At 45.7% G+C, this 17,284-nt stretch overlaps 1 protein-coding gene across 10 annotated transcripts in view; it reads right to left on the reverse strand.

Moving 5' to 3' along the window:
• BCAS3 (BCAS3 microtubule associated cell migration factor) overlaps window positions 1-17,284 on the reverse strand; it is a 586,592-nt gene that overhangs the window by 80,092 nt on the left and 489,216 nt on the right. The window contains exon 24 of one of the 10 annotated variants that reach the window (XM_059878414.1): window positions 1,334-7,849. The exons of the other annotated variants lie outside the window; for them this stretch is intronic. Coding sequence (XP_059734397.1) covers window positions 7,797-7,849 — 53 coding nt within the window. The 3' untranslated portion in view covers window positions 1,334-7,796. Of the gene's footprint in view, window positions 1-1,333; window positions 7,850-17,284 lie in introns of those variants that run through there. 10 annotated transcript variants of the gene reach the window in all.

Below are 17,284 nucleotides of genomic sequence, written 5' to 3' on the forward strand. Positions count from 1 at the left end.
TATGGTGTTACAGACCAACCCGCTCTAAGAGGCCAGCATGGGAACTCTTGCCAAGTTATATTTTTCTGCTCTTAACCAATGCAACTTAAAATGTAATTGTTGTTTCCTTGCTCAAAAATGGAAAATGTCTTATGAGGCTGTGTTCAGAGGGAGTAGACGGCATGCGTGGTGTCACACGGTGCTCCCTGCCTCTCTCCTCCCCTCCTCCCACCCCCAAAACTCAGCATTTGAAGGCACTTTACCATATTTATAGATCACGCTGCCTTTTGTCTTACTCATTGAGAGGCACTGGGGTCTGTGTATAACTCCTACTTTTTTGAGTCCTATTTCTCAACATTTATATGTGTGTGTTTAGAAAACTCCCTCCAAATATCCTCCTATGACCCAAGAACCACGGCAACGACTTTGGCTCAAGAAAGCCACTGGACGCTAACGGGGGTGGGATGGGATGGGTGGCGGGTGGAACGGAGGTCTCTGAGGCCACATCCATCTTCCAGCAGGATGGTTTCTAACGGCTTGTTGATGCTTTTCTGGGGTTGGTTACTATCATCGTGATGGGCTGTAAAATGAAATGCTATAAACTAGCTGATGGCTCGAGGAGAAATATTTGCCAAATGGCATAAACAACAACACCAGGAGTCCCCACACGCTTGGCCACACTCACAGGGCTTGCACACTTGCACCCGTCCCACTGCTGGCCGCTCTCCTTTCTGACCTGCATTCCCAGGTCCTCCTTGTCAGGAGGCCCACATGCAGCTCACCAGATAAAACGGAAGGCGGTGGGGTGAAATAGGTATTTATCTGCCCCACTTAATTAGCGCTTGGAAAATGCAAGTCCCAGTGGTATAAAGGTACCTCATTCGGAGATGTGCATAGAACTGTAGTGTTACATTTGTAACTCTGTGTCAGATGCTTTGCTGTGCATTTTACACAGGTCATACAGAAGTGCCTAAAGAAGGTGCTCCCCACAAATGAGTTATAAGTTCTCATTAAATACTTTTAATTTAGTTGCTCCCCAATGAGCTGGCCATTACGTTCTTAGTCAGGCATGTAACCCCTTCTAGAGAGCACTGTTTATGTGGAAAACAGTAATTCAACATGGAGCACTCAGATATGAAATTAGTTAGCGCCCTCTCTACAGTTTCTGGGATTTACAGAATTCCTTTTGTCTCTGAATGTTCTTTTTTCGGTGGATTGAGAGGACAAAATCCCATTGAGAAAGACTGGGATTATTTTTTATATATCTTCATTTTTAATTAAATTTATTTTGAACCAACCAAAGGTACACATACGTCCCCACCCTCTTGAACCTCCCTCCCACCTCCCACCCCTCTGCGTTGTCACAGAGCCCTGGATTTGAGCTCCAGGCATCATACAGCAAATTCCCACTGGCTATCTATTTTATACATAGTAATGTTTATGTTTCAGTGCTAAGATTGGGATTATGGATATTTCGCACAGGTAGATGCCAAACACAGAAAATAGTTTAAAGGGGCCACTTAGGAAAGTACAACATCACAACTCTAGCTAACAATACTGTATTGTATATTTGAAAGTTGCTAAGAGAGGTAGACCTTAAAGGCTCTCACACAAGAAAAAAAAATGTAACTATGTGAGATGGTGGATGTTAATCTTATTGCGGTAATCATTTTGCAATGTGATGTGTATCAAATCTTTATGCTGTACAACTTAAATTTATACATGCTGGTATCAATTATATTGCTATAAAACTGGAAAAAAATTAAAAGGGCTACTCACATGTTGACTAGAGGCTAAAGAAAGAGGCTTCAACATTTCTTATGCTTACAGCATAAGCTTACAGCTTACAGGGACATGCAAGGCAGAGAAAGAAAGGATGGGGTAGATTCTTTTCTGAGATTACTCTCAAAGAACTCGAATCAAAATCTAGTAAATGCTAGTAACAGTAAGGGGGAAATGGGAAAAATTACAGGTAGTATTGATTGTTCTCCAAAAAGCACACTAAAAGCTGACAGAAAAATCTCCTTCTGGGAACAGTCCCAGAGGAATGACGTGGCTGAGGTAGACGGCAATGTACTTTTCAAACGAGATGAGAAGCAACATTCAGCAAGTGCCAACCCACGCCCGACAGGAGGCGGGGTCCTGAGCTTCATCCCTCCCTTTCTAATTCTGTGGCTTATGGGGAAGGAAAACCACCAAGACTCAGCAGAAACGGCTCTCTGATGAACATTGTCGGACCTTTGAGAAAAATCACAGAAGCGGAGGAAACTGGCCCAGAAACTCTTATGCCAAAATGGCCAAGAGACTCGGAGCTGTTCCTAGAAAGATCTGATGCCAGGAAATAGCAGACTTAGAAATAACCACTCTACTAAAGCCTGGGGAAAAACTCCAAAGTTCCATTAAGGAATGAATAAGAAAGGTGAAGATTCTACAGGCTTATATTCCAAGAACTATTTTAAAGAAAAGAGCTTTTTGAATTATCTCTCAAAATGAATACTTGGTAATATTGATTATGTTCTGGCTCTCAAGGTGAATTTTGCTTTCATCTGAAGACAAAGCAAAGCCTATTGTTGTTTAGTTGCTAAATGGTGTCCGACTCTTTGTAACCTGTAGCCCTCCAGGCTCCTCTGTCCATGGGATTTCTGAGGCAAGAATACTGGAGTGGGTTGTCATTTCCTTCTCCAGGGGATCTTCCCAACTGAGGGATCAAAATCAGGTCTCCTGCATTGGCAGGTGGATTTTTTTTTTTTACCACTGAGCCACCAGGCAAGCTCAAAGCAAAGCCTGCTCATCTCTAATAACTATATATAAGCCTGAAGTCTGGCTCCTATATAGTCATAACCAAACCACTATTACAGTGCCGAAGTACTTCAGCTGTAAAGCCAAGTGTCCACTGGGTTCATCGTGCTCAGTTGTGTCTGACTCTTTGCTACTTCATGGACTGTAGCCCACCAGGCTCCTCTGTTCATGGGCTTTTCCAGGCAAGAATACTGGAGCGGGGTGCCATTTCCTCCTACAGGAGATCTTTTCGACCCAGGAATCGAACCCCCCATCTCCTGGATTGGCAGGTGGGTTCTTTGCCAAGGCACCCCCTGGGAAGCCTGTAAATGTCCATAAGGACATTAAAAAAGCACACACAATAACAGAAGTTCCATCTATATGTCAGCCTCATGGGTTTCACAGCTTAGATGCAGAGACTCTGAGAGTTCTGCCCAAGATCACACAGCTGCCAAGAAAAGAAACCAGGACCAGAACTCAACTGTACCTCCTTTTTTAAAAAAACACACTGCTTTCCCACATACAAGATTTGGGGCTTTATAATGTTCTTACCAACTGTTTGAAAACTGGAAACCCATACGAGGGTGTCTGAATCAGAAGCCACCCACTGAGGTGGATTTGAAGGCTAAGCCTCAGGGCCAAGGTTGGTGAAACAAGAGGAACAGATACAGACCTCAGGGATTAGGCTATTCTCATTGCACGGTGACCTCTTTCTGGCGGGAGCGAGACAGGGAAACTAACAACAAAGGCAGTCCTCACTTTTGATCACCTCCTAAGTGCTGGTGACTCTTCTAAGCATGTCACTCCTTGAATCCTGACCACAATTCAGTGTGTATGCAGACGAGGAAGGGGTTTAAAGAAAGTCATTCAGTTTTATACTGCAAAGTGGAGAACGATGGATTTCAGCCCAGGCTTGTCAATTTTTCAGAGACCACACTCTTTCTAGAATGCCAGGCTTTTTTACTGGTTGGGCTTAGCATTGCTTTTGGCTCGTGGCCCCCTTCATGGTGAGTGACTGGCACACAGCTGCATTCTCCCTTCTTCACCCTATACTGAGTGGTAAGGGAAGTGTTATTAACCCAACTGAGCAGTGGGGTCAGAGTTCAGTGGATTTGTCATTTTCCTGGGGTCATCTGGCAAACCTAAGAGATGCCTCCTCATTCATTGAAAGGCCAGGATCCCATCTGGAGAGGAGCAGGGCCCTATAAAAGTGGCAATCCAGGGCTTCCCTCACGGCCCAGTGCTGAGACGCCACGCTCCCAATGCAGGGGGCCAGGTTCAGTCCCTGGCTGGGGAGCTATATACTGCACGCCACAACAAAGATCAAAGATCCTACGTGCGACAGCTAACACACAGAGCGGCTGAGACAAATAAATAAAAATAAAAAAAAAAATAAAAAAGGCAATCTCCTAAGAAAGGTCACACATACCTGTCACTTTGATCCTAATAGGAATAAAAACTTTAGAAAAGGATTGGGAAGGAAATGGTGAGATCTGAGGGTGTTAAGCAACTAGAAGAGGCATACTGGAAGTTCCAAATGCCACGGAAGTGTCTTCCTGTACCTGAGACACTGAGGTCTTCAGAGTTCTGTAACAGCCCAGCGGGTGTGCTACCCATCCATTCTCCCCATCTCCCCTACTCTCTTCCTTCCAGCGGGAGATAGGATCAGATGTGGAAGTCACACATGCCCCGAGTTTCACAGTATGACTGAGAATGGTAAAAGCCAGTTTCCTAGGCAGCAAACAGTGTGACTCACATGGGGAACCATAAAAATTTGGGTGATGCTGAAACATGGAATTCAAGGCAGGAAGTGGTCGGAGCTGTGGATGTGCAGGCAGGCAGAAGCCAGAGCAAGAAGAGGCTTTCTTCAGACCGTGATAAGATCTGCTGAGGGCAAACAGGAAGCCTCAGACAGACCTCAGAATTCCCAGGTGACACAATGGTAAAGAACCCGCCTGCCAATGCAGGAGACAAGAGTCGCTGGTTCAATCCCTGGGTCAGTAAGATCCCCTGAAGGAGGACGTGGCAACCGACTCCAGTATTCTTGCCTGGGAAATCCCATGCATGGATAGAGAAGCCTGGTGGGCTATAGTCCAAGGGGTCACAAAAAGTCAGACACGGCTGAGCACACAAGGAGCAGAAAGAACTCCAGGCAGGACAGTGACAAGGCCAGACGGGTGGTGTCTCAGGACAGAAAAATGGAAGCCAATGTGAAGACTGGAAGAGCAGACAATGGCAGTAAAGAGGCTGTAGCCCAGGCGGTAGTAACAGGAATAAAAAGAAGAAAGGCCACATCAGAGAACTTTTGGAGGAAAACATCAGCAGGAAGGTGACTTTTCTGTGTGGAGGAGGAGGCCGTGGTGAGGATGACCCCCTATTTCCAGATCTGTTGATACCAAGGATGGTGGTGCCATGGACTGGAAAATAGTGGCCGTGGTACTGTTGAGAGTGGAGCATGGATAGGATGGGTTAGGCTAGAAAAGTGATGGCCACCCTTCAGCCAGCCAGCCAACAAGTATTATGGAACATCTATCAAGTGCCAGGCACAGAATTCCGTGCTGGGATCACAGAGGTGACTTCAATCTCCGCTGTTCAGGAGCTTCCAGTCCAGAAGGAGGTCAGAAACATTAGCAGGAGACTACAGCATGTTGGGCTACGTGGTGGATACAGATGAGACAGAAGAGGACGGGGACACATGGATTCTGTCTCAATCCACGTGGAGCCAGAGACAGGCGGTGGATGGCGGGGAGTGCCGTCCCATACCTGGGCCCGCTTCCTGCGGGCTGGTCACTCCTTACTGCCCCCACACCTCTAAAAAGAAGTCAAGGACAGAAATGAGAAATGACAGCAGGAGGAGAAAGCACCAAAGTCCAATTAACAACAGGTGGTAAGGCTGTCAGTTCAAATCATTGTCCTGGAAGCTGAGCAGAGTCGGGGTTCAGTCAGAGCAGGGCCGGATCAGAACTCCAACTCCAGCCAGCCTACGGCACTAATTGCTCAGCGGAGCCCATGTGTTCCTTCTCACCCACTGCATGCTTCTCTGGCAGTTCAGAAGTTCCAGGCTCCTGCTGCGTCCCCGCACACGGGCATTTGTTTACACTGCTCGGACCCCCCGCCCCGCCCTCATAGATGAGGGGCTATTTTTTTCCTTTTAATTTTTTTAGGCCTCCTGCAGCAGGGTGCACTCTGGGTCCCCATATATCCTTTTCATTTTGTCCCAATGAGATGACATTTCGATATTATTTGAAAAATCAATAATAGCCCTGCTTTGCTGCATCAGCACACAGGACGGTGGCCGCAGTGCTTATGAAACCACCTCCGAGGTTTCATTACCAGACCCACCTTTGCCTTCAATGGCCCACTTGAAAGGAGGCTGGGGGGCTCTTCATGAGCTCCGCTTCCTCAACATCCTTTGCACTGAATGTTCTAGAACACAGATGGTTAGAGGACACTGGAAGGGGCCTGAAAAATGGGCTCCTCTCTTGAAGTCCTGACGGTACAGATGAGAAACCTGGGAAACGATCTGCAGTCTAGATCCCCTGAGTCTATAGTCAGAACTATTCCATTTCACTGCCTTTCAGTGTCTGAACTACTACAGAATTCTCTTAGATAAAAACACACCCAGGCCCACAGCCGATCCCGCAAATGAAGAGTCACATAAAGTGAGGTTGTCTTTTCTCTCAAAGTTGGGGGGAAAAAAATACATGAATTCTGGAATCCTGTCACTTATCAATGCAACCTAAACTCTCTATATCTTAGTCGTCTTCCCAGTAAAATGGGAGTAACAATGACACGGACTTTCTGGGTCTGTTGTGAGGATTAAATATGAGAGCTTATGACTAGGTAAAGAAATTACTTAAAATAAGTGTAAGGCTTTTAAGTTGAATCTAAAATACAGCACAAATGAACCTATCCGCAGAACAAAACAGACTCACAGAGAACAGACTCGTGGCTGCCGAGGGGAGGGCGAGGGACGGACTGGATGTTTGGGGTTAGGAGATGAGAACTACTACAATCAGAGTGAGTAAACAAGGCCCTGCTGCAGAACACAGGGACTTATGTCCAATCTCCTGGGATGAACCACAGTGGAAGGGAATATAAAAAAAGAGCGTGTGTATGTGTCGCTCTGCTGGACACCAGAAGTTAGCACAACACTGTAAATCAACTGTACTTCCATTTAAAAAATTAAAATACGTGCAGAAAACTCTGCATCTTTATTTCCATTTCTCAATTCATAATAAAGAGGATATTCCATTCCTCAAGAGTCTAAAAATGCCCATACTGGGAAAAAAAAAAGAAGAAGAATTTGCATTTCATTATTGGAAAGGTGTGGTTAGCATGTTGAAGATTCTATTAGATGGTACCAATTTTCACATTAAGTGGACATGAGTTATTGCTGAATACTTGAAGCTATCTCCGGAGCATAAGACATCACAGCCATGTAAATGGCGAAGTCAGATCCCATGGCGTGTCTTGATGTGACACTGACAGGATGGGAAAAGTCCACGTGTGCACCAGGGAGGCAGGAGGACCACGGAGGAGGGGAGGGGAGGACTCTGGGCTCCGCTCCTGGCAGGGCGTGAGTGGGAGGGGCAGGGGCTATGAGCTCGGTGTGCAGAGATCGCAAATGTTTCTCAGCAGGAGCTGACAGAAATAACCTTTCCTCGGCAAGACACTGGGTCTTTGCAGAATGGTACTAAGAGGCCAAGGTGGCTCTGAGTCACCTAATTCTAGGGATGGTCTGGCTTCTTTTTCATTTACCCCTTAAAACTCCCCTTACATGAAAATATGAAATTATAACACAAATCTGTGGGAAGGGTAGAAAGGGAGCAGATTTTTCTTTTCCTTTTGGCTGCTCTGTGTGGCATGTGGGATCTTAGTTCCCCAACCAAAGATGGAACCCTCGCCCCCTGCAATGGAAGGGAGGGGTCTTAACCACTGAACCCCCAGGGAGGTACAGAAGCAGATTATTCACACTGCAAAAGAATTATTTCTTTCTGATGAAAGGTCTTTTAAATTGTAATCCCATTCAGAGGTTACTAACCTGGGGTCCACAGGTCTCCAAGCAATCCACGGATAACATTCAGGTGATCTGTGGAGTTGGATGGAAAAGAAATTCCAGCCATATTTTTACTAACCTGTAACTGAAATTTGGCACTTATAACAATTATGAATGTAGGCAATATACAGTAGCTAGCAGTGCCTATGACTGTCATCCACAGAAATCACATTTTTATTGCATGTTACTATTGCAATTTACACAGGGTTTGGAAAACTTTTTCTGTCAAGGACCAGAGGGCCAATATTTTACACTTTGGGGGCAATATGATCTCTCTCCAACTGTTCAACTCGGCCACTGCAGCATAAAAGCAGGCAGAGATGACATGTAAACGAATGAGCAAGGCTGTGTTACAATAAAACTTTATTTACAAAGCAGTCTGTGGGCTGTGGTTTGCTAATCCCTGATGTATACACATTATGACTTTATAGTAGCAATTAGTTTTGGTTATTTAATATGCTAAAATGTATGTATCACTATACTATAAATGTGAGAAGAAAGTGAAAGTGAAGTCACTCAGTCGAGTCTGACTCTTTGTGACCCTATGGACTGTGGCCCGCCAGGCTCCTCTGTCCATGGGATTTTCCAGGCAAGAATACTGGAATTGGTTGCCATTTCCTTCTCCAGGGGATCTTCCTAACCCAGGGATTGAACTCGGGTCTCCTGTTCTGCAGGCAGACTCTTTACCATCTGAGCCACCAGGGAATCCCTATTATAAATGTGTAGTTAGAACTGGACATGGAACGACAGACTGGTTCCAAATAGGAAAAGGAGTACGTCAAGGCTGTATATTGTCACCCTGCTTATTTAACTTATAGGCAGAGTACATCATGAGACATGCTGGACTGGAAGAAACACAAGCTGGAATCAAGACTGCCGGGAGAAATATCAATAACCTCAGATATGCAGATGACACAACCTTTATGGCAGAAAGTGAAGAGGAACTAAAAAGCCTCTTGATGAAGGTGAAAGTCGAGAGTGAAAAAGTTGGTTTAAAGCTCAACATTCAGAAAACGAAGATCGTGGCATCCGGTCCCATCACTGCCTGGGAAATAGATGGGGAAACAGTGGAAACAGTGTCAGACTTTATTTTTCTGGGCTCCAAAATCACTGCAGACGGTGACTGCAGCCAGGAAATTAAAAGACGCTTACTCCTTGGAAGGAAAGTTATGACCAACCTAGATAGCATATTCAAAAGCAGAGACATTACTTTGCCAACAAAAGTCTGTCTAGTCAAGGCTATGGTTTTTCCTGTGGTCATGTATGGATGTGAGAGTTGGACTGTGAAGAAGGCTGAGCACCAAAGAATTCATGCTTTTGAACTGTGGTGTTGGAGAAGACTCTTGAGAGTCCCCTGGACTGCAAGGAGATCCAATCAGTCCATTCTAAAGGAGATCAGCCCTGGGATTTCTTGGAGGGAATGATGCTGAGGCTGAAACTCCAGTACTTTGGCCACCTCATGCGAAGAGTTGACTCATTGGAAAAGACTGTGATGCTGGGAGGGATTGGGGGCAGGAGGAGAAGGGGACGACAGAGGATGAGATGGCTGGATGGCATCACTGACTTGATGGACGTGAGTCTCAGTGAACTCTGGGAGTTGGTGTTGGACAGGGAGGCCTGGCGTGCTGCGATTCATGGGGTCGCAAAGAGTCGGACACGACTGAGTGACTGATCTGAGGCATATAAAATATTTTAATAATTATGTTCTTCTATCTTTTATACATTGAAAAATATTCTGAGAAGGGATCCGTAGGCTCTACCAGGTTACCAACAGTCCATGGCAGGAAGATTTAGATGCCTTGTTATAGGTAAATGTGCTTGTTTACAAATGACTCCTGGGCAAAGACTAAAAGGACTGGGGAAGAGGAAGGATGGCGAAACAAAGTCAGCATGTGGCAGACATTGTCAATTGAAGCTAATCAGATATGAGATAAAAACCTTCCTGGGACCTTGCTGGTGGTGCAGTGGATAAGAATCCTCCTGCAGTACAGAGGACACGCATTCCGTCCTGGGTTCAGGAAGAGGCCGCATGCTGCAGAGCAGTGAGGTGTGCGCCACGACCGCTGAGTCCACCACTGAGTGCTGCAGCTGCAGAGGCCCCTCTCCTACACCTGTGCTCTGTAACGAGCGAAGCCAAGACAATGAGAAGCCTGCCCACGGCAACAAAGAGAAGCCCTTGCTTGCCACAACTAGAGAAAGTCCACACGCAGCAACAAAGACCCTGCACAACCCCAAACCTCCTTGCACTTTCTGTGGCAGGATAGGAAAAAGAAAAAAAAAACATAAATTCTTTTCTCCGTTTTCAGTGACTGCATATAGAGAGTTCCACTTTTGCACATTTCTTCTGTTTAAGAGGCACTCACTCTCCCCATCTTGTCTCCCCACGACTTCTTGCTGTCATGCATTTTTCTGAAGTGTTTATAGTGAAAATCTGTTCCTTAAGCACGATGAGTTTATACATCTCAGACTGAAACTTGCTTTCTGATGATTTCTTTCCCCAAATATCACCTGAACAAAATCTTCTGAGATATTAGACAGCAAGTGTTTTCTTAGGAGTTTCTTTTTTTTGGGGGGGGGGGCGGTGGGCATGCTGCTCTGCACACAGGATCTTAGTTCCCCCAAGAGGGATCGAACCCAGGCCCCTGGCAGTGAGTGTGCTGAGTCCAAACCACTGGACTGCAAAGGAATTCTCTAGAATTTTCCATTTAGAAACCTAAGATTGAAGGGATGGGAAAGCTGAAGGGGAGAAGGGGACACAGGGAGGGACCAGGCATCTCTGTGCCTGATCGAAGTCAAAGCTCTAGAAAAATATCCTTAGGGTTTCAGAACAATGAAACCAACTGGAAATACACATGGCAAGTTACATCCTTCTCACAGAAGACAGGCTGCTTTGTCCTTCAAGTGTAAGTCGTATTTACATCTAATAAAGCAACAGCAAAATATAACGTGAGGAGAAAGCACCTTCTGCTTAGTACTGTACTAAACAGCTCTGGGTTACATTTACAATTTTAATAAACTGATTTGTCAAAACTGTCAGAATCAAGGGAGATCATCTGGATACCAGATGAACAAAAATATCTGCAATTATAAGCTGTCCATTTTTCTCTTTCATCTTCTATATACGTATCTGTGAGCAGCTACATATTTCCATGCACATACATGCACATAAATTTTAAATCATTTAAAAAAACCTGTCATAATAGAATTCAGGAGAGTAGAAAATACAGTTCTCTTGGGAGAGCAATGGGACTTGAAGGCTTAGCTATATTCCCCGTCTCAGGACGATCATCCTTTGGCTGAACTGCTGTGTCAGAGCCCAGACATTTCAGTTTCGTTACCACCTGAGTTGTTCCTCATTCTCCCTGATCACTCGCTTATTGTGTGACCACAGGCACCGAACTAAACCTCTCTGATATCTGAATGTGAGGCGAACATTTCGAGAGATGCTAACTGCCCTACCAAAGTGGCACACGTATTGAGATTCCTTTGGGAAAGTAACCCAAACCCTCTGAAGAATGCTACGGAACTGCCATGAAATAATCCATACAAATACCTATCCCAGGTTTGATCAGAATCTCATCTTTGGCAGTGTAAGGGTCAAATTACACGTGACAACTCTCACCTGGAAGGTAGCTTGTACCTGAGGGCACTGAAATCTCTGTTCTGATAGGGGCGTGAGAGTGAAAGTGAAAGTTGCTCAGTTGTGTCTGACCCTTTGTGAACCCATGGACTTAAAGCTCAGCCTTCAAGTCCCATTACTCTCCCAGTCCATGGAATTCTCCAGGCCAGAATACTGGAGTGGGTAGCTGTTCCCTTTCCAAGGGACCATCCCAACCCAGGGATCAATCCCAGGTCTCCCACATTGCAGGCAGATTCTTTACCAGCTGAGCCACCAGGGAAAGGTGGGAGGGTGCAGCCCAAGACACAGGCACTGAAGCAGCCTGCGTGCCATCCCCTTTGGGGGCCTGGATCGGACTCCCTTTTGCAAGTAGTTCAGAAAGGCAGTGGGACTAATCATCAATGATCTTTTTCATCATCATTCTCAAGGTAGGAGATTTCAACTGGAGAATCAACTCAGAGAATGAAGATGCTGAGAAGAGCCGATGTTAGCGGGGACAGAAAGATGAGGACATTTGGGAGAGCTCAACGTCCTTTTCATTTCATTTTGCTGTTACTTGAGGATCGATAAGGAATGAAGACTCTCAGTAAGGCTAGCTAAAAAGCTGACGTTGTTTAGGGAGAGGGAGGCAGGGAAAATGGTTTTTAAACCTGACATTCTAAATGACCCCTGCTGTGTTTTAAGGACGATGGTGAATGTCTCTGTGGCAATTTTCCAGCCCTGCTACACACCAGGCACAGAGTGTGCTGGAAAGTACCACTGACTAAAGTATTTTGCTGATGTCCAGATCTGTGTCTTTGGTGAGTGAGGAGAATCTGCCATTCTAAGCAACACGTGTGTGGCCTTTTCGAATCAGAAATGGATGCAAAAACAGGCTGCTAGTGCTAGAAGGGACCCTAGAAACCAGCTGGGATGTGTTACTTGAATTTCCGGAGGCAAAAGCTAAGATCTAGATTGGGTGAGTGATGGACTTGATGTTCATAGTGAGCTGCTGACGAAGCTGGACCCAAGTCAGTCTCCAGATGCTGGTGCAACACACCAACCAATCCACCTCTGAAATTATTCTCTGGACTATTTAGAAACAGTCCTTTTGAGGGATGAGAAAAGCGGAATATATTACTAACAAGGGGTAGAATAAAACATTTTTGAAAGCCTAGCCATTTGCCTACTTCACCCTCTCCGTCAGACGCAGCTGGCCTTGTTTGCTCTGTCCACCCATCCCTGGACCCACATCTCACCGACCTTTCTAGCAAGAACACCTGGGCCTGGCTTTCTCTGTGGCCCTGCTCCCCTGTCTGTCCCCACAGGGGTCTAGGTCTCTGCCGAAAGCCGCTTTAATCATTTGTTAATTTGCTTAAACATCTGGTCAAATTTTGGACATAATCTCAACAGGAGGGTTTATGCTAACTTCTCTTGAAGTTGAGAGTTTCCACATGCCCGCTGCCCCACTCCCCCACACTCACACACAAGCCAATCGTCAAGGGCAGTGAGGCGCTCTGAGCCAGGAAAGAGAAAGGCAAGGAGTGTGGCTTGGCCCTGTTTCTCTTGGCTGTTTCTTGAGCTCCTTAAACTCCAAGTAGGCGCGTTTTCTCTCCTCTACCCCCACCCTCCTTCTGTATGAATGGTACTGCTTTCTACTCAGTTGCCCAATCAGACCTAGAGCATCACTGTGGACTCTTCCCTCTTAATTACATTCTGGGCGCAAGATGCCATGAACCCTCATAAAGTCCTCGAACTCTCTCTGTTTTGCACCTCCTCTCAATTCCCACCTTACTTCAAGCATTCCTCACTTATCATTCGGATTAATCCAGTTATACCTGATGGTTTTCCTGGATCTAGCCTCACCCCACTAGAATCCATTTTCCACACTGTAGTCAAAGTGGTTTTTCTGAGATAACATATCTGATCATATTGACTTGCTTAAAATTCCACAGAAGCTCCCCAAAGCCTTCAGCCTCTACCATGACACCCAAACTCCTCAGATCCGCTTTCCATTTCTCTCACCTCATCTCTCATTTATGCCCAATAGCCTGGCCTTCCTGAACTAAACGGAGCTTGTGCCCTGGACACTCTTGTCGACGCAACTTGTCCAAGACTCTGTCCCTGCACTGCTGCCTGGCTTATTCCAACTTGTTCTTCAAGACTTGGTTCAAGCAATCATTCTTCCAGGAAGTTTCCCCTGGCACCCAGTTGGTGCTTAATAAATTTACTGAGTAAATGAATACACCAAACAAAATGGTAGGAAGATGCTCTAGGAAACACATCTCTTTCCTATAGAAGCACAGTAGTAACTACCAAGGGAAAGAAGGAATGGAGGCTGGAGAATGAGAACTTTGGCCAAATGTAACATCATCACGGCAGGGGAAGAGGCATCCTGCTTCAGTACCTTTGTCAGAATCACCTTTTCAAAAGTGAGATGGAATCATAAGGAACAGTCTCTTCACGGAAGACCTGAAGCCTGGAACAACACCACTGCCTGCCTTGGAGTCATCAGGAATCAGCAAATCATAGTGAGTGATTTCACTGATATTGCCAGCAACTGCCCTGTCAAACTGCCGTTAAGTCTAGCTCAAGGTAACCACGGAGAACTGGGAATATCCAAATGACCTCTGGGTTGTGGCTGCCTAACCTGATTCGGGGAAGGAAGCAGTGGTGGAGGCAGATACAGGGATGATAACACATCTAGGTTCTGGGTCCCTAGGAAATACTTTGGGAAATATTTTACGAGTATCATCAGGAAAACAAAGCTCATGTTCAGAGAAGAAAGGGAAACTTTTCCTGACGCCCTGGGCCAGAGCAGGAGCTATCTAAGTAACTGGGTAAAATTGTCACGATTTTCAGAAATTTCAAGTGAACCACAGACATCTCAACACACTCCTCTGGACCTGAGTGGTAGCAGAAATAGGCTTTACCATAAAGAAGCATGGAGAGGCTTCCCTGGTGGCTCAGTGGAAAAGAATTCACCTGCCAATGCAGGAGATACAGGTTCGATCCCTGGGTCAGGAAGATCCCCTGGAGGAGGAAACAGCAACCCACTCCAGATTTTTCCCATGGACAGAGGAGCCTGGCGGGCTACAGTCCATAGGGTCACAAAAGAATCGCACATGGCTTAGTAACTCAACAACAACAATGTAGTCAAAGAAAGAACTAGAAAAAGGGATCTTCACCTGGAAGCCACTGCCTTAGCTCACGGGGGCAGCAAACTCTCAGGAAAGCAGCACCTCCACGATCCTGGAGACAGAGGCGGCTCCTCTTCTAAAAGACTCTTCCTGCCTGCCCTGTACCTTGGGGACAGTGCTGGGCACTGTGAGTCTCAGAGACAGAGGTTCTCGAGCCCGTCCACCCTCCGGGAGCCAGACTGCTCTCTGGCCGAAGTCTCCATCAGCAACACCTCCCTGTCGCCATCACCTGCTCCTTATAAACCACTTGACTTGAGAATTCAGTCTGAGGGAAGGAGGAAGGGGTGGCGGGCTAGGCCGCCCGGTAATCCAGCATGATCGTTCCAGATGCTGTGACTCACTTACAGGGAGTTCCTTGTCCGCATTGTTCATCTCAGGCAGCTTATTAGGGAGCGTGCCCTCCAAAGGTTTAGAGATAAGTCTCTGGTGGGGAGTACATTCCCCAATCAAGACTTCATCACCCAGCAGGGGCTATTTAGAAGCTGGGTTTCTCAGCTTGTCTCTTCCGTAAAGTGACACCAAGATCTTCCTGTCAGCCACAGTCTTGAGTAGTGATGTCATTAAAGGGTTTGGTCTTTAAAGAGTGGAGGCGGTCTTGGTTTTCTAAATTAGTGAGAGGGTTTAAATGCTGAACTGCCCTGCCCTACTTCTAGCACGGTACTAGGAGAGAGAATTGTCCTAGGGGGCAAAGAACCTCAGGGTAAGAGACGAATCAGAAGTCTCAAGAGAAACTGGTTGTAAAAGATTGATCTTATCCCCAAGACCAGTTGTTATCAAATGTCGGCTAGATTCCAGTGAACGGGACTGGATTGGAGGCTGGCAGTAAGGAATGGAGCTGTCCAATTGTGTTTAAGAGACAACACTGTCTAAAGAAATCTGACAAATAGAGGGACAGGGGAGATGGAGCAGAAGAGTTAACCAATGGGACCAGACAGTTCTGCCACCCAGCCGAGGCCTGAAAGTCAACTCAAGGTCTTTGAAAATCAAAATCTACCCACTGGTAACTGAAGTGAAAGTAAAAGTGTTAGTCGTTCAGTCATGTCCGACTCTTTGCAACCCCATGGACTGTAGCCCACCAGACTTCGCTGTCCATGGAATTATCTAGGCGAGAATACTGGAGAGGGTAGCCATTCCCTTCTCCAGGGGATCGAACCCAGGTCTCCTGCATCACATGCAGATTCTCTACTGTCTGAGCCGCTAGGGAAGCCCACTAGTACCTGAAGGAGTATGTTCAAACAGCACTAGACAAAAGCTCTCTATTTCTTATCCCTCCTCAGGCTTCCTGAACTCATACTATCAGTGTGGAATTTTTTAATAACAAAAGGAATTCTAAATACCATGCTGTGCGTAGCATAACTCTGCCTGCTCCTTGTATGGCTTAATCAAACATTTAAAGATTCTCAGGATGGGTGATTCTTCCTGGGCCGGTGGGAAGTTCCATGTCCCTCAAACATAGAAGCAAAGGACCAGTGAACACTGGGACACGACAGCGCTTCTACCTACATGCGGGCCCAGAATATAAACACGGGTTATTCCACTCCAGCCTCCTTTCAAACATAGTGAGTTAACTCCATTACGAGTTTAACTACAGTCATTGGGCATCCCTTCTACACATTTTCTTTTTTAATAACCACTTATTTTGGAGGCTGGAAGATACAAGGATGAAATGCTGTCACCTATTACTCAGCTCCTTGGACGGCAGACACAACAAGGTTACTTCCCAGCAGAATCGGTTGGCCACTTTCAGCAGCCCTCTCAAATCCCGCTGCACATAATGGAACTGAAGTGCATGCTGTTCCTCACAGCATCTCAACAGCACATGGGCTTTCTTTTCTACTTGACCATTGCTGATCCCCGGTCACCTGGCAACTACATGATGGTTGTGACGATATCTTAGAGACGCCTGGTTCGAGTTATGATGGAATAAGACCTTGTTCTGTTTTTCCTATAGATGTTCTCTGAGCCCTAGTTTTCTCATTTTAAAAATGAGTCAGTATAGACACAGAACTTAAAGTTACCAAAGGGGAAAGGGGGCAGGAGAGGAGGATAAATTAGGAGCTTGGGATTAACAGATATATACTACTTTATATAAAATAGACAAGCAACAGAGTCCTACTATATAGCACAGGGAACATATTTGATATCTTATAATAATCTATAATGGAAAAAAATCTGAAAAAGAATATATATATATATATATATGCACATAACTGAATCACTTTGCTGTACATAAGAAACTAACACAACATTGTAAATCAACTATACTTGGAAAAAAAAAATACCAGGAAGCTTAAATTAGTGGTTCTTGTTTTCCTCCATCTCAACACATATGGGCTTCCCTGGTAGCTCAGATGGTAAAGAATTTGCCTGCAATGCAGGAGACCGGAGTTCGATCCCTAGGTTGGGAAGATCCCCTGGAGGAGGAAGTGGAGACCCACTCCAGTATTCTTGCCTGGAGAATCCTATGGACAGAGGAGCCTGGAGGGCTACAGTCCATGGGGCTGCAAAGAGTCAGACACAATTGAGCGACTAACACTTTCCACTTTCAACATATCTGAGAGACATGCATATCTCAGAGTAAGAGTGGGAATGATTTTTAAATTGGGGTAGGGAAGATAAGAAATAAAAAAAGTTATCAGATTGGAAGGGCAGGGGAACTTTCTCAAACTG

Source organism: Bos taurus, chromosome 19 (genome assembly GCF_002263795.3).
Source record: "Bos taurus isolate L1 Dominette 01449 registration number 42190680 breed Hereford chromosome 19, ARS-UCD2.0, whole genome shotgun sequence".
In the NCBI taxonomy this organism is placed as follows: Eukaryota; Metazoa; Chordata; class Mammalia; order Artiodactyla; family Bovidae; genus Bos; species Bos taurus.